At 49.9% G+C, this 17,768-nt stretch overlaps 1 protein-coding gene across 2 annotated transcripts; it reads right to left on the bottom strand.

Moving 5' to 3' along the window:
- Nucleotides 1–1,327: 1,327 nt before the first annotated feature.
- DYRK2 (dual specificity tyrosine phosphorylation regulated kinase 2) lies at nt 1,328–11,533 on the bottom strand. 2 transcript variants are annotated; one of them, XM_062203277.1, is made up of 3 exons: nt 11,240–11,533; nt 10,538–10,686; nt 1,328–3,146 (listed from the first exon to the last, which is right to left on the bottom strand). In XM_062203277.1, exons 1-3 carry the CDS (start codon nt 11,286–11,288, stop codon nt 1,539–1,541), a joined length of 1,806 nt encoding a protein of 601 aa, XP_062059261.1. In that variant the 5' UTR covers nt 11,289–11,533; the 3' UTR covers nt 1,328–1,538. The 2 variants fall into 2 exon arrangements, with proteins under 2 accessions (XP_062059261.1, XP_062059262.1); XM_062203278.1 differs by lacking the exon at nt 10,538–10,686 and having other exon boundaries at nt 11,240–11,528.
- Between the last annotated feature and the right edge of the window lie 6,235 nt (nt 11,534–17,768).

A 17,768-nucleotide genomic window follows, 5' to 3' on the forward strand; every position in this document is an offset into this window, starting at 1 on the left:
TAATATCTGTGCATATAAAATATTACTTACCCTAATTTATACTACCCAAAACCTATTGTCCAAACAGGCAGAAATCTTTCTAGATTAAATTGCACATACTAAAAAATTTTGTCCACGTGCCTTGAAATTGATATATATATATATATATATCACTGCTCATACATTAGTGATAAAATACTGAAATTTTCACTGTGAAAATAATTATTATTCCGAGAAGAAAATATTCTTTTCCCTAACTCTCAGTTACTTTTCCAGGTAAAGTGTCATTCCCACAAAAACAATCAGTGCAATCCAAACGAAAGCAAAATAAAAATAGAGGAATGCCATCTCTGTGGTTCTTCTAATGAGCAAGTCAAACCATTTAACTTGAGGTTGAACTTTTCCTCCGTCAAATGTGTTGTTAAAATTGGCCTCCCTGGACAGCCACAGTGCCTTCTGTTCATCAAGAGGATTTCCAACCCTCTTTCTTTTTGAAGAACGAGCTGATATTTTCCCAGGCTAGGAGAACCTGACTGTGGCACCTGAACAGTGTGAACTTACCCTAATCTGCCCAATCTCCTTTGCAACCGTGCAAATCCCCACCCTAAGTAGCTAGGCTGCTGTTCTTTTTACAAATGAAGTGATGGCCGTCCTCACAGCTGAAATGTCTCTCCTGTACTCTAGGGCATACAGTTGAGGGAAGAAGACCCAACTAGATGCAGGCGACAGATGTGTGGTGAAAGAGGAACAGAGAGGAGAAAAGCAAAAAGGGAAGTGGGGGATGGTCGTGGGATACATGTCTAAATTTAGGTGCCAGACCAATTCTGTGACACGAGGCTTCTTGACCAAACAGCACGCCAATCACACCAGTGAACTGGGAGGAACACGAATTTCCATTTCCATTCATGCAGTAAAGGCTGCTCTGCTGGCTTTCCGAGTGTCAGAATGCTAACTGGGAAATTTAAACCTGGGGGGATCTGGTTTTGTATCTGGGAGCCACCCCCGGGGGACAAAAATAAATCTCTAAGGTGCACTCTTGAAAAAACAGTATCATTTCTGTCCTGACCCACCCACCTCCCTCCACCACCGCTGCCACCCAGATATACGGAAAAGGAAGCAGGACGTGCTGTCCCTGGGCACGGGGAGAGGAAGAGGGCCTTTGGAGCCATCACCTTGGGGAGAACATGTTATGAACCAAAAACAGCATGGTCAATGTCTGTGCCACCAATCTGCAGATGCGCGGCAGTCATGAATTAATCAATGGCCTGCCACTGATGTGATTCCTCTGCCACACGAAATACAGTAAGGCTCATCGTACTTGGAGAACACACACAAAAGAAAAAAACAGTTTCAGAAAGTATAAAAACTTAAAGCATTGTCCCCATGTATTTTTATAAAAACAAAACAGACAACTTTCTTACATTAAAATTAAGTGCTGAAAAGATACAAATGAATAGAGTTATTGAACAAATAAAAACAGGTCTGAGCTACTCCTCTTCAACCCAGTAAGGCTCAGCAACTTCGTATCTTTCAGATTACCAGCATCAGGGGACTGGAGCTCAGCTCACGAGTTTTGGCAACACTGTCCTCTGCTGAATATTCCCATTGGCATCTGTCATCTGTGCCAAATTAGTCCTCAGTTTGGACGCTGAGCTGGAAGGTGGAGGTAACTTGGAAATCGACGTGATAGCACCAGAGCTCTCGGTTATCCGCTTCACTGAGGTCTTCTCCCCGGTGGGAGGCTTGGGCAACCGCCTTCTCAGCCAGGGGTGCCGCAAAGCCTGGCCCGGGGTCATGCGCACGGCAGGATCCCACTCCAAACACTGTTTTAAGAAGTCAAGGAAAAGGGGATCGTCGCACCCTTTCAGTGCATTTCCCCACTCTCTGCTCTCAGGTGGACCCCTCAGCTTCCCTCTCCGGGAACGGCCTCCATTGAGGACCACGTTGCCGTCAGAGAGAGTCGTGACAGTGCAGTAACGGGGATAACCCTTGGAGCTCACGAAATTTTTGGCTCGTTTGGATGCATCCAGCAGTTTCTGGGAGGGCATGCCCAACAGCTCAATCATACAAGCCAGCTGGTCCCCTTCGTCTTCCCCAGGCAAGAGGGGGTAGCCCGTCAGGAGCTCTGCCAGAATGCAGCCCAGGCTCCACATGTCGATGGGCATGCCGTACCTGGCCCCCAGAATCACCTCGGGAGCCCGGTAAAAGCGCGACTGGATGTATGTGTAGACACGCTGATGCTCGTAACAGCTGGAGCCAAAATCGATCACTTTGATGCCGCTTCTACCCTGCTGCTTTAACAAAATATTCTCGGGCTTAAGGTCACAGTGAATGATCCTGTTTTTGTGCAAAGCATCCAAGCACTGCAGAATCGAGTGGGCAAACTTGCGGACCAAGGGCAGGCTGAAGCCCTGGAATTTGTTCTTCTTGATGAGCTCATAGAGGTTCATGCTCAGCAGCTCGAAGGTCATGCAGATGTGGTTGCGGAAGGTGAAGTTCTCCAGCATGTGGATGACGTTCATGGCGTTGTCTTTGTCCTGCTTGCGCAGGTGCTCCAGGATGCGGATCTCCTCGGCCGCCTGCCGGTGAAAGCGCTTCTCGTTCCGCACCATCTTTAGGGCCACGTGCTGGTGGACTTTGTGATCGTACGCCTTGACCACCTGCCCAAAGCTCCCCTTCCCAATGACCTTGAGGACCTCGTACCTGTAAGCCACGTGGTCGTGGGGCACCTGCACATATGATCCCTGGTCATCATCGTAGCCACCGTTGTTGGGCCCGCCCGTCATGCCCTGGCGCTTCTTTGCGTTTGGACCCAAGAAATATATTTCAGGGTAGCTGAAAATCTCATGGTGTTCGAAGGCTGTGAGTTTTTGCATGTATTGCTTCATTGCTTGTTCGGGTGTCATGGGTGTGGCTTTCACCTTTCCCATGCCTTCGATGGACTTGAGAGAGGTGGAGCTCCCCTGCCGTCTATGAATGCTCTCCAGCTGCCGCTCTGGCACCACTGGCAAGCTTGTTTTACCCACTGTTGTAAGCCCATTTGGTTGAGTCGTGAGCACGGTCCGCTTGTTACTGTTGTCCTCAAACAGCTGCTGAACCTGGATCTGTCCGTGGCTGTGGCTGCTGATGTGCAGGTGATCATTCATGGTGTGCTTACTGCCGCCAATCTGGAAGGCAGACGGGAAACATCACCAGCACGGAAGGGGGCTGTTCAAATGGGACACTTCCTAAGCCAGCCCCTGTCCCTGACCCTCACGAAACCCAATTTGGCTTGAATTCATGACCAGAATCAGGAACAGAAAAAGCTGGACACAAAGAAGGGGGCCCCGGGATCACACTGGCAAGGACAGTGAGTTTAATGCAGACAGGCTGTGACAACCCAAAAGAAAGAGGGCTTAGTGGGCTGCATAAGGCTATGAAACAGGATTCTGAAGAGAGGAGCCCATAAATGCCACACCTAAGAAAGGAGAAGTTTGCTGGACACACTCATAGTCTTGAATGTGAGTTCCCAGCGCAGGCAGAGACGCTCTCTCTTTCTTATTATTCTATCCAGAATGTTTAGCACAGGGGCTGACACGTCACAGGTGTTATACCCAGTCCACACCTGCACCTTTCCAACTTCAGTTAGCAGTTCCTCATTAATGGGAGCACAGGGATCATGCCTGGTCTTGTTTACCACTCTTTCCCCAATATTGAGCTCTAGTCCAAAAACACTTCAGCCCCCATAGTTCCCCTTTCTTTGGCAATCTGGTTAAACCTAGGAACATGCATGATCCAGCAACAAAGAAAACTGCTCTTAGGCTCAGAAGATTCTCACACAGATATGTGCTGCAGTATCTTGTAAACCTCTACCCTATTTTTAAAAGGTCTGACTGTGATGACCATTTAAGGTCATTCAGCCCAACAAATAAGCATCCACCACGCTGTCTGGGGCCTTCCTTTGGTCAATGGCCGGGCTCTCTTAAGACATGTATTTCTATGAGCTGCTGGGATACTCAGCATTCCAACGAGGAAAACAAAGTAGCAGTTTCTATTTCTGGCACACATGACTGTCTAAACAAAACTGATGGTATAGACTCACAAGGCCCTGGCTTTTACTGAGAATCCACTTGAGATTTTCAGTGTCACCACTGGTAGCAGGTGGGAGAAGATTCACAGCCAGGATCCTGCCCTCCCCACCCCACCCCCAACCACTTAGGGTTCCTCCAGCCTTAGTCAACCATGAGTTTTTTTTTTTTTTATATGAAACAATTAAGATGTCATTATTCATCTATTTTTCATTTAATTTATTTGAAAGGCAGACAGATTTCCCATCCATTTCACTCCACAAATGCTAGGGCTGGGCCAGGTCAAGGCCAGGAGCCAGGAACTCAACGGAGGTCTCCACAAGTCTGGCAGGGATTCAAGTACTTGAACTATCATTTGCTGCCTTCCAGCATGGCAGGAAGCTGGGTCAGATGCAGAGCCAGGACTCGAACCCAGGCACTCTGATATGGGAGGCATGCATCCCTAGCAGGATCTTAACTGCTGCACCAAACACCAGCCCCAACTACAGGTCTTAAAGCAGACTGCTGGGTGATTTTTGTATGAAATTCTCAAGACCAATTTTTCATTCACAACTCACCTCATTCATTCAACTGGTTTCAAAGGAATCTGGCCACAGAAGTGGCAGAGTCCCTGCTCTCCAGGAGCATATGATCTGAAGTCTTTTGCCATCAGTATTTTCTCGATTTTCCCCTTCTAAATCCTACCTTATGAGAGTCACAGAACTGCTCTCAGTGTTGTGTATATGTAACACAGCATCTGTGGAGATGGTCTGGGAACACCCTGGTTATAAAACGAAATTTCAAGTCCTTCCTATTGGCAGACCAAGACCTTCACATTTTTGTTAACTGACAATGTGACATGGACAATGACCATTTATGGCACATACTCTCTCTCTGCTCCCTTGTGAAATGAAAGGGAAAGTAGTGCTTGGACCTGTCTTACCACGATTTCATAGATTCAGGGATTTTATTAGAAAGATTTTTAGGAGACTTCTAGTTGAGCTCTTTTATTAAATGTAAGGATGATAATCCATGCTAGGTGACCTTATATCCTGGCAAGGGTGGCTGGACAGGTTATTTTATTGTCGCTGGATGCCAGAAGCAGTGCCATCCATAAAAAGAAATTAGGAAAGCCTTGGATAGTCACAGGCAGTCTTTGAAAAGTTCATAGAAAATGCACGTCACAGAAAATTATGCATGCATTTCAAAATCTTTTATCTTTTCATTTGTCCAGGAAATTCCTGAAGGATCCTTGTATACACGTAGCATGGGTTTGCGTATTGCCTTACTTCCCCAGCTTTGCTCTTTGCATGTGCTCCTCTCCACTGAGTCTTTCAAGCACCAGGGAATAAAAGGACCTGAAATTCAAAACATATCTGCCCCACAGACCCACTCTCTTGGATGCAGAAGGGATACATGTCAAAGAAAAACCTACGACGCCAGCATCCATGCTATAAAAAGCCTGAGCTTCACTGGGGACAAAAGCAACCTTGGGGCTGCAAGGATTCCTAAAAAGACAGCAAAGTAAAACTTCTGAACATCAGAAAGTCACTTCCGTTTTTGCTATAGCCATCTTTATATTGTGCATAATAATTCAAATATGATCACAGACATTTTGGGGACGAGAACTAAAGAGTCCGCCAATAAGCTAGACCACCTCCTATTTTTCCAACTGCCTTTGCACTATCAGCTATTAGCGCATCTACCCTTAGTTGGATTCAAGTCTCAGTTCTAGGTTTCTGATTCCTTAACACTCCCTCCGCCTGCGTGAGCCACACCCCTATCCAGGGCTTCGGCGAGCAGCACAGCTACTCCTGTGGCTCAGATCTGCCACATCTGTGCCTCCTTCACTCAAGGCCGACATGTCCAACTGCTGACTGGCAGCCTTCCTCACCTGCAACTCAAACTCAGTGCATGACTTTCCTTCTGAAAAGGTTTCCTCTTCCCCTCATCTTCAATTTTTAATAAACACCTCCACCTAGTCCTTCGAGCACTGCACACCTGGAAAACCCTGTCATCATCTCTCTCCTCTTCCCAAATCACCATGAAGCCCAGTCCTGTTCATCTCTGGCCCTTTCCACCAACACTGCCTCACCTCATGGCCCTGTGTCTCTCATGGAGGCAACTGAAGTGGCCTCAGAACATGCTCCTTTGCTTCTTAGTCTAGAACTCCTCAACTCTCGTCTCCACAGTGCTTCCAGAATTACCACTGAAAAGTCTCAAGGTGCAACTGCTCGTGCTGTTGCTCAAGGCCCACATCCATACCGTTTCTAAGACTCAGAAAAGAACTTATAGCCTGATGACCTGAGTCCTTCCAGTCTCATCCACCACTGTCAGTCTTCTTCCCAAAAGGGAAAGCTGGGTTCCCCAAGAATCAAGGAAACATGATGCCCTTCTGTGGTGAGGTCACATTTCATAATGACTAGAAGCTCACAGACGTTCAGCCAGACACCCACGAAATGAACCCTAGTTCCAGCACTTACTGTGTGACCCTGGGTAATGTAGTTAATCTCTCTGAACCTCAGTGCCCTTGTCTGCAAAAGAAGGTAACAATGTTACCTCATTAGAGCTATTAGGAGGATTAAAAAGGTAATACGTACAAAGCCATAGAACAGCACTTCGCAAATTTGAGCTGTTACTACTGCCCTTTTCCAATGCTGCTGGGAATCTCCCTCCTTCCAATGTCCAGGTGGTCTCTCTATTCGCCACCCTTCAATGCCTGGTTTAATTCTCACCTCCTCTGAAACTTTGCCTGATCTACTTAACAGTTCCTCCTATACAAACACAGTGCTGCCTTAACACTGACTTCATTTCATTGCAATTGTTTTAACATCACATGTACCCACCTGGCTGGGAGCAATTCCAGGGTGGGGTCACTTATCTTTGTGAGGCCCTATCAGGCACACAGTAAGCATTCGATCAATAGCTGCTGGGGGCAACACAGGTCAGTAAGTCCTCATAAACTCTCACTTCTTTTAGAGCTGTTCAAAACTACATTTTGCACCTTCACAAGGAAACTCCACTTGGTCAATGCCCAGGGAGTTGGGAGCTGTCTCTCATGACCTCAGTCCCAAGATCTTAACTTGCTGTGCATCAGCAGAGACTTGCAGGCAGAGCACAGCTGGTTACAAGTGCCGAGAGCAGACACATCAACTCAACATCTAAAAACAGCGCGATGAATCTCAAAAACGTTCCAGATGTTAAGGAGACTCACAGAGAGGCCCCAGGACACGCAGTCGCAAGCACTGCAGAACTCTAAAAATCGCAACCAAACTCAAAAGCACAATTAATGAGCCTACCAAAAAAAAAAAAAAAAAAGGTAGGCAGGAGAAGCTAGGAAAAATGGAATGTTTCCAGGATACATATGCCAGGACTACAACATTCACTTCAACATATTAAAAACTTCTCACTCCTGTCCAGCCGCCTTAAGTCTGAGAATGTGGCTCATCACCATTTGCCATTGTCTAGCATAGTGTATGCCACATTTAAACATACACACTGAAAGGATGTTGAAACTGTTAAAATGGTGGGACATACAAAGCTTTCTCTGACCAGGAAATATTTTTGTATTAAAAATTATGTAAGAACAATAGCCTGAGCAGTTGGGTAGCCTCACTGTCTTCCAACAATAAAATGGCAAACAGCAGAGTTTTCACTGTGCGAATATTTTTGGGCGTTTTAAAAACTTTTCCGAAGTCAACTTAGAAATGCTGTGTAGTGTTATGGGAATAGAACTGAGTCCAAAAAGACTGGAATTTTAGCTCCTCCTCAAACATACTGACGGTCTGTGTGGCCCTGAGTCAAATGTCTACTTTTTCTTCTTCAAAACACTACTATTTTTTAAATGTGAATAGTCATTCTTTAATTCCAATTTTTAAAATTTTTTTATTTTTATTTTTTATTTTTTTGACAGGCAGAGTGGACAGTGAGAGAGAGAGACAGAGAGAAAGGTCTTCCTTTTCCACTGGTTCACCCTACAATGGCCGCCGCTGCCAGCGTGCTGCGGCTGGTGCATCGCGCTGATCCGAAGGCAGGAGCCAGGTGCTTCTCCTGGTCTCCCATGGGGTGCAAGGCCCAAGGACTTGGGCCATCCTCCACTGCATTCCCGGGCCATAGCAGAGAGCTGGCCTGGAAGAGGGGCAACCGGGACAGAATCCGGTGCCCCGGCCGGGACTAGAACCTGGTGTGTCGATGCTGCAAGGCGGAGGATTAGCCTAGTGAGCCGCGGCACCGGCTAATTTCAATTTTTTAATAAAGGTGAATCTGGTAACGGGAGAGTGCTTCAAACACTGCAACAGTATGAAAGTGATGCATATTAACACTTTGGAATTTTGAAAACAAATATATCAATATCTTCCAGGTAACACTAAGATAAAAAAATTGATAGAAATCAAGACAGTTACACTTTGAGGACAAATGTGAATATTTTTAGGACAAAGAAATACACTAAAATTAAGACATGCATGAAGATAGAAAATAAAGGGACATGGACTAAATAAATTTAGAAGTTCATAGTCTGCATAATTACATATTGACCTGCACACTACATCATTTATAAGAAAAGGCATAGGTAAGCTCCAGCGACCAGGTCATTTTTCTCTCCTTAATGCCCCTTTCCCCCAGTCATTCCACAGTAACTCCTCCTAGGCCTAGTGCTCTGGAATTAAAAACTAAAAAACTTACAGAAACCTAAAAGACCCAGGGGAATACGGATCTGCAAAGGTTCTTCACTTGTAATGAAGTTAATACAATCTCCCAGGATTACCAGTGTGGGACAGTATGTCAAAACCACATTCGGGAGGGTGTGGGGTTTATTGATAGGAATTAACTAGAGAATCCTGACCAAACCAGTTAACATGTCTGTTTCCTCTGCAAATCAAAGGAGCAGAACGTGATAAACTCTGTATTGCTTTAACTCTCCTGTTCTACGAAATCTGTGATGTTACACAAATAAAATTCAAACTCAACGACCAACCACATTCACAGTTCTGAAACCATGTACCTAATCATCAGCAACGTAATGTCTAAAACAGGCCAGTCCTCAGAAGCACATACACAGCGTGTCTTGGCTGCAGCACTACTGGCTGTTGCTCCCGGGGAGACGCTGCTTTCCCTAAATTCACTACACATTTCAATTGTAAAGAGGCTCTGATCACACAAAGTGCACCCTGACAAAATTGGAATCCAGACGTAAACCAAGTACTTTTTTTCCAGTTCACATCACGTCATGTGAGTATATCAACACACAGGGGGAAAAAAAAAAAACCCTAGATGTTACATTTTCCAAATTGCCAGATGATTCCAAACCAAACAAACAAAAAACCCAAACCCTAAGACCAATGGCAGATCCTAAAATGTCAGTGTGATAAGAACACTTAACAAATACAGAATCATCCTTCCTCCCAACAAGACTCTCCCTGACATCAACAATCCAACACTGATTAGGCAAATGCTGTGTTGTCAGAAGGGAGGTAAATAACCAAGCATCTTCCTAGCTCTAACAGGTGCAAACTGCACCCCAGATCGCCTCTCTGATTCTCTGATAAACAGTTTTCCCCAGAACCCACCCTCCCCAGAGCTGCTCCCCTTTTCTAGAACTCAACTTTTCACCTGGCAAACAAAATCGCACCCCTCATGCAGAACCATTTTAGGTGGTTCCGCTGGAAGCTGCGAAACCTCTGAACCCTGAGATCACCTCCTGGGAGCTGGCAGTCTCCATCCGAGGGCTCTCGCTGGGAGCCAAGCGAAAGCACACGCTGGAGTCCGGGGCAGCTTGCCCACCATGGTGGCCGCCTGTCCCACGCCGGGCCAGGCTGGGCCGGCCCCTCCCTCCTGGGGCTCCAGGGCGCACAGCACCTGTCAGGTGCCCTGGTCTTCCCACCTTGGAGGCAAGGCTGGCCCCATAATGCCCAACTGCAGGATCCTGCCGGGGTGGCTGGTTTTGTTTTGACTGCTGCTGTGGCGCTTATTTTTGTTAATGTTAATTACAATTTCTGCTGTGCTCAAACCTGTAGCACTCATAAAACATGCTTACACACGCGGGGGGGACAATTGGTGGGGCTCCTTACTGGCTGCAGCCAGGCCTGGGAGGCTCTTGGGGGGATCGATTTTCCGAGCAGGACAGCCTGACTGTCCCCTAACACATATCTGTTTCTATAAATAGCCACGACCCACGGGAGGGTGTGTTGGGGGGGGGGGCAGGACAGATGTTTACCGGGTCAGGGCGTGGAGCTCTGAGAAGCAAGGACAGAAAAAATAAGGAAGGGCGAAGGAGAGCGACAATGAGGAAGACAAGCTTGGGGGTGGGCGAGCTCCGTGGGGGGGAAGTATGGGGCCCACGCCACGAATCTTCCTTTGGCAGCTGCAGTTTGGGGCTCTCCCAAGTCACCGGGGCCGCACGCACTTCGACCTTTCCTTGGAGGCGTCCGAGCCCCGGAAGCCCGGGCGCTTGTGCCCCGGGGGAACCCTCCAGACCACCCCCCACCCGTGGCCGCCCGCGGGCGGGGTCTCACCGTGTGGGCCGTGGCGGCCGCGTTGCTGGCCCGGAGAGGCGGCAGGGCGATGGGGGAGGGTGGGCCGGTCCCCACTCCGCTCCGGGGGGCCCCCGCGCCGAGCCCGGGGGAAGCCTGAAGCTGACGAACGGCGCTGTCCCCTCCTCGGCCTGGGAGCCACGCGCGGGAGGAGACAAAAGAGGGTCAGGGGCGGAAAAAAGTCATCCGAACCCCGACCTCCCCCACCGCCCCTCCGGGCAAGAACACCCCTCCTTCCAGTGGAAGGCACCCGCCGGGGCCCCGGCTCCCCAGCGCGCCCCCACGGGCGGGGCGCCACAGCGGCAAAGTTAAGTCGGGCACCGGCGCGCGAGTTCGCGAACCGGGCCGGGGATCCGCGGCCCGCGCTGCGGACGGCCGGGGCCGAGGAGGGCGCAGCGGCCTCTCCGAGCTCACAGCGGGGGTGGGGGACGGCCCCGGCGCACCCCGCCCGGGCCCCCAGCGCGCCGCCGCCCGGCGCGGGCCGAGGGCTCCCGCGAAGGAGCCTGCGGGCCGCGTGCAACAATGCGCGGAGCCGGGCGAGGCGAGGCGAGGGCGCGCCGGCCGCCAGCCCGCTCCCCGCTCCCCACCGCACACTTCGCTCCAGGTCCCGCGGCGGTGGCCGCACGAGCTCCGGGGCTGGCCTGGGGCTGACGGGGGCGGCGCGGGGGGCCCAGCCCTCCTTACCGGTCGGGTAGGCGGCGGGAGCGGCGGCCGAAGGTTTCCTGGTTAACATGGCCGCTGGAGAGGAAAATGCATCTCAGGGCTGCCGTCTCCGCCGCCGCCGGTCCCGCTGCTACTTCTCGCGGCGGCCGCCGCCTCCCGGTCGCCCCTCGGGCGGGTCCCCGGCGCCGCCTGGCCGCCTCGCGTCAGCTACAGCCAGACACACACAGCCGGCTGCATCCCCTCGGCCCGGGCCCGCAGCCGGGAGCCCCCCGCTCTCCTCCTCGCCGCCGCCGCCGCCGTCCTCCTCTTCCACGGGCGGCCGCAGCACCCCCCGGCCCGTGCTCATGCCTCGCCCTCCCCTGCGCGCCGCGGGCCTCCCCGATTCCCTCACATAGGGGCGCGGGGAGCGGGCAGCGCCGCGCCGACCGCCTCGCTCCGGAGCCTCCTCCTGGCTCGCGCGCGCGCGCGCCCCCGCGCACACTCGCCCAGGCGCCCGCGCCCGCGCGCGCCCCGGGAGGGCAGCCCCGCCCCCGCCGCAGGCCCCGCCCCCGGCTGCCCCCGGCCCAGTCCCGCACCCGGCCGTGCGCCCCACCCCCACGCGGCCGCCCGGGCGCCTGCACAGCCGGGATCGGCTCCGGGCACAGCTCGGCCACGTCCGCCTCCCGCCATCTGCCCGTTGCCCCTCGCTCCCGCACCGACGGCCGGCCCCCTCCCCGGCTGCCCCAGCCCTGGCCGGGCCCCGCCTTTGCCCTGAGCGCAGCCTACCCCACCCCCGCATCTCCCCCCCACCCCCGCCACCGACCTCGCTGCAGAGACCCCTCCCCTTCCCCGCGCGCCCCCAAACACGGCCGCATTTTCTGCTTGGCGGACCTAATGGCTGCTCGCGAACAATACTGTCTCCCCCACAACGCGCCCGGGGACTTAACGACCCGCGTCCCCCGGTTCATCACGTGGACAACTTAGTTGTGCGCGGGTCACCGCGGATGGCCGAGCCCCGCGGCGGGGCCGCCCTGAGCCCGGGAACCCCCAGCTCGGGCAAAGGGGGCTGCCCTCCCGCCGCCACCTCCACCTCCACCACACTCTCCCTCCCCGCTTTACTGACACCGAGTGACCGCTCTCCAGTCGCTAGGACAAGGGGGAGGCAGAGAGGCGCGCGTGGACGGCAGCCGGGGAAGCAGTTGGCTGTGGGTTGCTAGGCAAAAATCAACACCAGAGACGCCTCCCATTTCCTCGCAACTCCAGCCTTTCCCCTCTGCGGCCGCTGGGAGAGACACACCTTCCTTTCAGCGCCGTGCCTCTCTGCTCGCATCCTCGCAGACCAAGCTCTCCCGCCGGCTTCCCAGGCACGTGCAGAATGTGTCTGCCCTTGCATTGTGCCGTCTGCGGCCTCCCTTTCCCTGGTGGACTGAACACGTGCTCTCCCGCCTCAGACCCGTGTCCCCGTCCTGGGTGGCGCGCTCTGCGCCTTTGTGCAAAGGTCACAAGTTTTGCCACTTCACCGGTCTGGGAGGAGGTTGGGGCAGAACCCGACAAATCCCGGATGAGGGCAGAAAGTCGCCCTGAGCTTCCTTCCTGAGAGATGCCAGGTGTCTGAGGTTCTGCCGGGGACTTGGGTGCTTTCTGCTCTGCCCCGCCCCATCTCCGGCCCTGGCTGGACCTAGCAGGCAAGCCCAGGGGGAGGGAGCCACCTCCTGAGGAATGCCTCGCCTCTCCTGTTGGCAATTGTCATAGCAACTCAAGTGACAAGGTCACAGCTTGATCCTCTCCTACAGAGGTCTTGCTTCAGGGTCGGAGCCTGGCAGAGGGAACCCGGATTTGGCCGATAATATGTCCCCCTCCTCCAAAAAAAAAAAAATCCTCTTGAAACTTCCTCCTAATTAAGGTGAGCCACAGTTAAAAAGTCAATGCAGTACTGTACCTTTAGAAGAATCATGACTTCAACTGGCCTACCAAAAAAATCCCCCATGCATGTTCTCAGAGAATATCACTTTCCAATCCAACTGGGGGAAACGTTTTAAGAGTACAAAATTAGCCAAAAGTAAAGTGCTACCAAGTAGCAGAGATCAAGCCTGAACCCATCCCGGACTGCCAGTCTGATTGCAGCTTTCTATTGTACTACTTTGTACCTTCACCAAAGTCCACAGTTCTTTTCCTTCCTTCCCCTTTCATTTGTTCATTTTTCATTGCACTTGAAAAGCAGAGAGACAGAGAAACAGACAGATAAACGATCTTGTTGCGTCTGCTGGTTCACTTCCAAAATGCCCACAGCACGCATAGCTGGGCCAGGCCAAAACTGGGACTCTGGAACTCAGTCCAGCTCTCTGGCATGGTGGCGGGGACCTGGCCACTGGAGGCTTCGCTCACTGCCTCTCAGGACATACATTCGCAGGAAGCTGGAATCAGCCATGCAGCTCTGGTGTTTGTGTGGTGGCTCAGTCTGTTAAGCCTCTCCGCCTGTGAGGCTGGCATCCCCCATCCTCCAAGTGCCATCTCCAAGCTCAGTTGCTCTGCTTTGGCTCCAGCTCCCTGCTAATGCTCCTGGGAAGGGACATGAGGGTCTCAGGGCTGGGGCCCCTGCCACCCCTTGGGTGACCCTGATGGAGTTCCAGGCTCCTGGCTTTTGCCTCACCCAGTTCCAGGCAGTGTGGCCATTTGGGGGATGGAAGATCTCTCTCTCTCTTTCTTTTTTTAAATATTTATTTGAAATTCAGAGTTACACAGAGAGAGGAGAGGCAGAGAGAGAGAGAGAGGTCTTCCATCTGATGGTTCACTCCCCAACTGGCTGCAACAGCCAGAGCTGCACTGATCTGAAGCCAGGAGCCAGGAGTTTCTTCCAGGTCTCCCACGTGGGTGCAGGGACCCAAGGACTTGGGCCATCTTCCACTGCTTTCCCAGGCCATAGCAGAGAGCTGGATCGGAAGTGGAGCAGCCGGGACTCGAACTGGCACCCATATGGGATGCCGGCACTTCAGGCCAGAGCGGTAACCTGCTGTGCCACAGTGCTGACCAGGAAGTTCTCTTTCTAAACTCACTGTATCTCTCCCTTTCTCTCTCTCTGTCTTTCATACAAATAAAATAAATCTTAAAAAATGTGGAGTCTGGACTTGAACCTACACATTCCGGTATGGGATATGAGTGTCCCAAGTGGCATCTTAACCACTGCACCAAACTCCCAACCTTTCCTTTCAAAACAATTATTTTCATACCATTTTCCCATTTCTAAGTAAGTCTATGAATTAGGTCTGCATCAATATGACAAAATGTCAGAGACAACTAACTTAGTAAAGAAAGTGTGTATATTTCAGTTTAGTTTTGGCAGCTCACAGTCCCAGATTCGCTGGGCCCAATTGGTTTGGCCTTTGGTGACTGTGTTCTTGCTGGCAGAGTGCTGAGGCGACACAGAACATCCAGGAGCAAAGGGGAATGTGCTTATCTGTCTAGATCTCCTTCCAAAGGCATCAGGATTCACCTGTGACCTAGTGACCCAAATCTATCCAATCACCTCCCTAAGACCCCACCTGAAAACAGTGGAAGCCAGTGTTGTGGCTCAACAGGTTAAGCAGCCAACTGTAGTCTCATACAGGAGCACTGGTTCAAGTCCCAGCCTCTCCACTTTCCATCCAGTTTCCAGCTGATGCACCTTGGAAGGCAGCAGAAGGTGGTCCAAGTGCTTGGGTCCCTGCTATCCATGTGAGAGACCTGGGTGGAGTTCCTGGCACCTGGATTCAGCCTGGCCCAGTTCCAGCTGTTGCAGCCATTTGGAGAGTAAACCAGAAGAGGGAAGATTTGCCACTTGGCTTTTCAAGTAGAGAAACACAAGCATACACACATACATACATAATATTTTTAAAAAACACACCCTAAGTGGTTTAATTCCCCTCGTCACACATACATAGTAACAGACCTTGGGGACAAAAACCTCTACTTTGGGCCAATCAATATCCAAACCACAGCTGTACTCCAAAAAAACTGATGCTCACATAAAAATCTGAGGTAAAACATTTAACTTCAATATACTCTGATAATTCTTTGCTTAAATTATTTATATAGTACTTCAATAAGTGCTAAATCCTGCTTACTTATGAATAAGAAAAATGCTAACTAATTTCCAAATTAGTAATAATTTATACCTTAAACAAGAGAAAAAGGAGCACTAACACACTTTGACTTTTGTCTGACAAAGGAACACAAAGAATCATTAATCAAAATAAGAACAAGATAAATGCTTAGGGAACTTTACTTAGCATATTGTTTTGTGACCTGACAAGTATAATTCCATTTTTATATTTTTTGACTGCTTAACATAAGGAAAAATTTGTGGTTAATCTAATCCTTAGCTGTCTTGATTATAAATGGTATAACATTGAAATTATATTAATTCTTACTGCCATCTACATAAATATTAGCCATTGCTTGTATTTCTCTCATCTGTTAAGCATTGATGACCTAAACCTGAATGAATGTCATGGAGAAAGAGGGACAAATACACTGCTTGAGCTTTTGGAAAGAGTGAGCTAGATGAATTCTGGGAGTTACTCTCCTTGGGCTTTGTTATTATAATGCATCATTATCTATTATATTGTATAACTATATGGTACTTTTTTTAAATTATGTATTTATCTGAAAGGTAGAGTAACACAGAGAGAGGAGGAGAAATAGATGTTCCATCCACTTGTTTATTCCCCAAAGGCTGCCATAGCCAGGTGTGGGCCAGGCCAAAGTCGAGATCTAGAAATTCCATCCTGGTTTCCTACATGGGTGGCAGGTGCCCAAGTACTTGGGCCATTATCTGTTGACTTTACAGGCCCATTAGCAGGGAGTTGGATGGGAAGTGGAGCAGCTGGGACTCAAACCAGCACTTGCATATGGGATGCCAGAGTCGCAAGCAGTGGCTTAACCCACTGCACCACAACATGTGCCTCTATGCTGCTCTCTTTATGAAATTCTTTCACAAACATTAGCATGTTTAATTTTCATAACTCATAGCCCAACCAGAGTAGATATGACTTTAATAACATTGACCTGCTATAGGGCTCCAATCAGTTTGTAAGAATGTGCACTTTGGCTATTGCCCATTATAAAAATTCTGTTTTGTATGTTTATAAATAAAAAGTAGGTAGGTAGGATTTACCAGGAGCTCAAAAGTGAGTCTTGTATAAGGAAGGAAATTGTCACTGGGAAAATTACTGCTCATAGAAAAAAAATGAATAAGAAAATGTTTCTTTCACTCATTTAAAAATTAAAAATTCAATTCCAGAAACAGTTACAAGGAATTTGGTGTGTGCTAGGCCTAAAAGATAGGATAAATCATCACATGTAGGGAGTTCAGCTTCAGTCTACTAGGAACTCTTTATTTTATCCAATTAAGCAGTAAACAACAGACAGCTACCATATTCTTGACACTATCTGGAGTGGGGCTATGGTCTGAATGTGTGTGTGCCCCTAAAATTCATATGCTGAAATCCTAGTCGTTAGGGTGATGGTATTAGAAGGTGGTTAGAACAAACTTGCAGAGCCTTCACAATTGGGTTTGGCGCCTTTACAAAAGAGCCTGCAGGGAGAGAGCTGGTAGGCATCAGCTGTGATCCAGGAAACGGGGCCTTTACCACACATCAGATCTGCCAGTGCCTTGATCTTGGACCTTCCACTTGCAAAATTGTGAGAAATCAATTTCTGTTCCTTATGAGCCAGGGTCTTCTATTGTAGCAGCCAGAATGGACTAAGACGTGACACTACTCAGTGAAGTACGTAAGAGAGAGGAAGTCATGCAGATAAAGTCAGAGGCACCAAGGGCAGGTACCAAGCCATGCTAAGGAATTTGAGATTTGTGTTGCATGTGTTGAGAAACTGAGGGTTAGATTCTTGAAGGGATATCACATTCAAGGTGGGGGATTACAAGTGACTCTTTTCTCACAATCTGCAATATAGCAGTAGATATATTTTTACACCCTATAAGATGCATAGCACATTAAACCCTGTGGAAGATTAAAAGATAGCTGCAAGCCACGATCTCTGTTCTCAAGGAGCTTTCGGTCTATCTTGAGAACAAAGTCATACCCAGGAACCAGTTCAACAACACAGCCAAGGGCACGAGTTGCATAGCAGTATTTTCCTTTGGCCCCTCAGGTCTGCTTCCTGCTTTTTTCTACCCTACCCCGTGCCACAGGAGGATTTACAGAGAGCATCAATAGGCTTCCTTGTCCACTGGCTTCCAGCTGGGTTTGGCCAATGGCAGGTACTGGCAAGAGACCAAAGAGCCCAGGCACAATGAGGTCAGGCCCTTTGTCTCCCTGGAATGTCACCTGCCACAGATTGGCTGAGCCCCTTGCCTGAAGTTCTCAGCTCCTGTCGGGCAACGCTATGCTATAGCAGTCGCTGGCAAACACCCAGTCCCTGTGCCCTTTCAAACCTAGAGGTAGTCAGGGTTTCCTGTTGTTGAGAGCTCCAGGGTTCTTCATTTCTCCTTGTCAATTTCCCTTCACCTGTCCCATTCTATTGCACATAGTCCTTTAATTAAATTCTTACCATGTCATGTTTTCTCTGCCAGATC

The sequence above is a fragment of the Lepus europaeus genome, chromosome 10 (genome assembly GCF_033115175.1).
Source record: "Lepus europaeus isolate LE1 chromosome 10, mLepTim1.pri, whole genome shotgun sequence".
In the NCBI taxonomy this organism is placed as follows: Eukaryota; Metazoa; Chordata; class Mammalia; order Lagomorpha; family Leporidae; genus Lepus; species Lepus europaeus.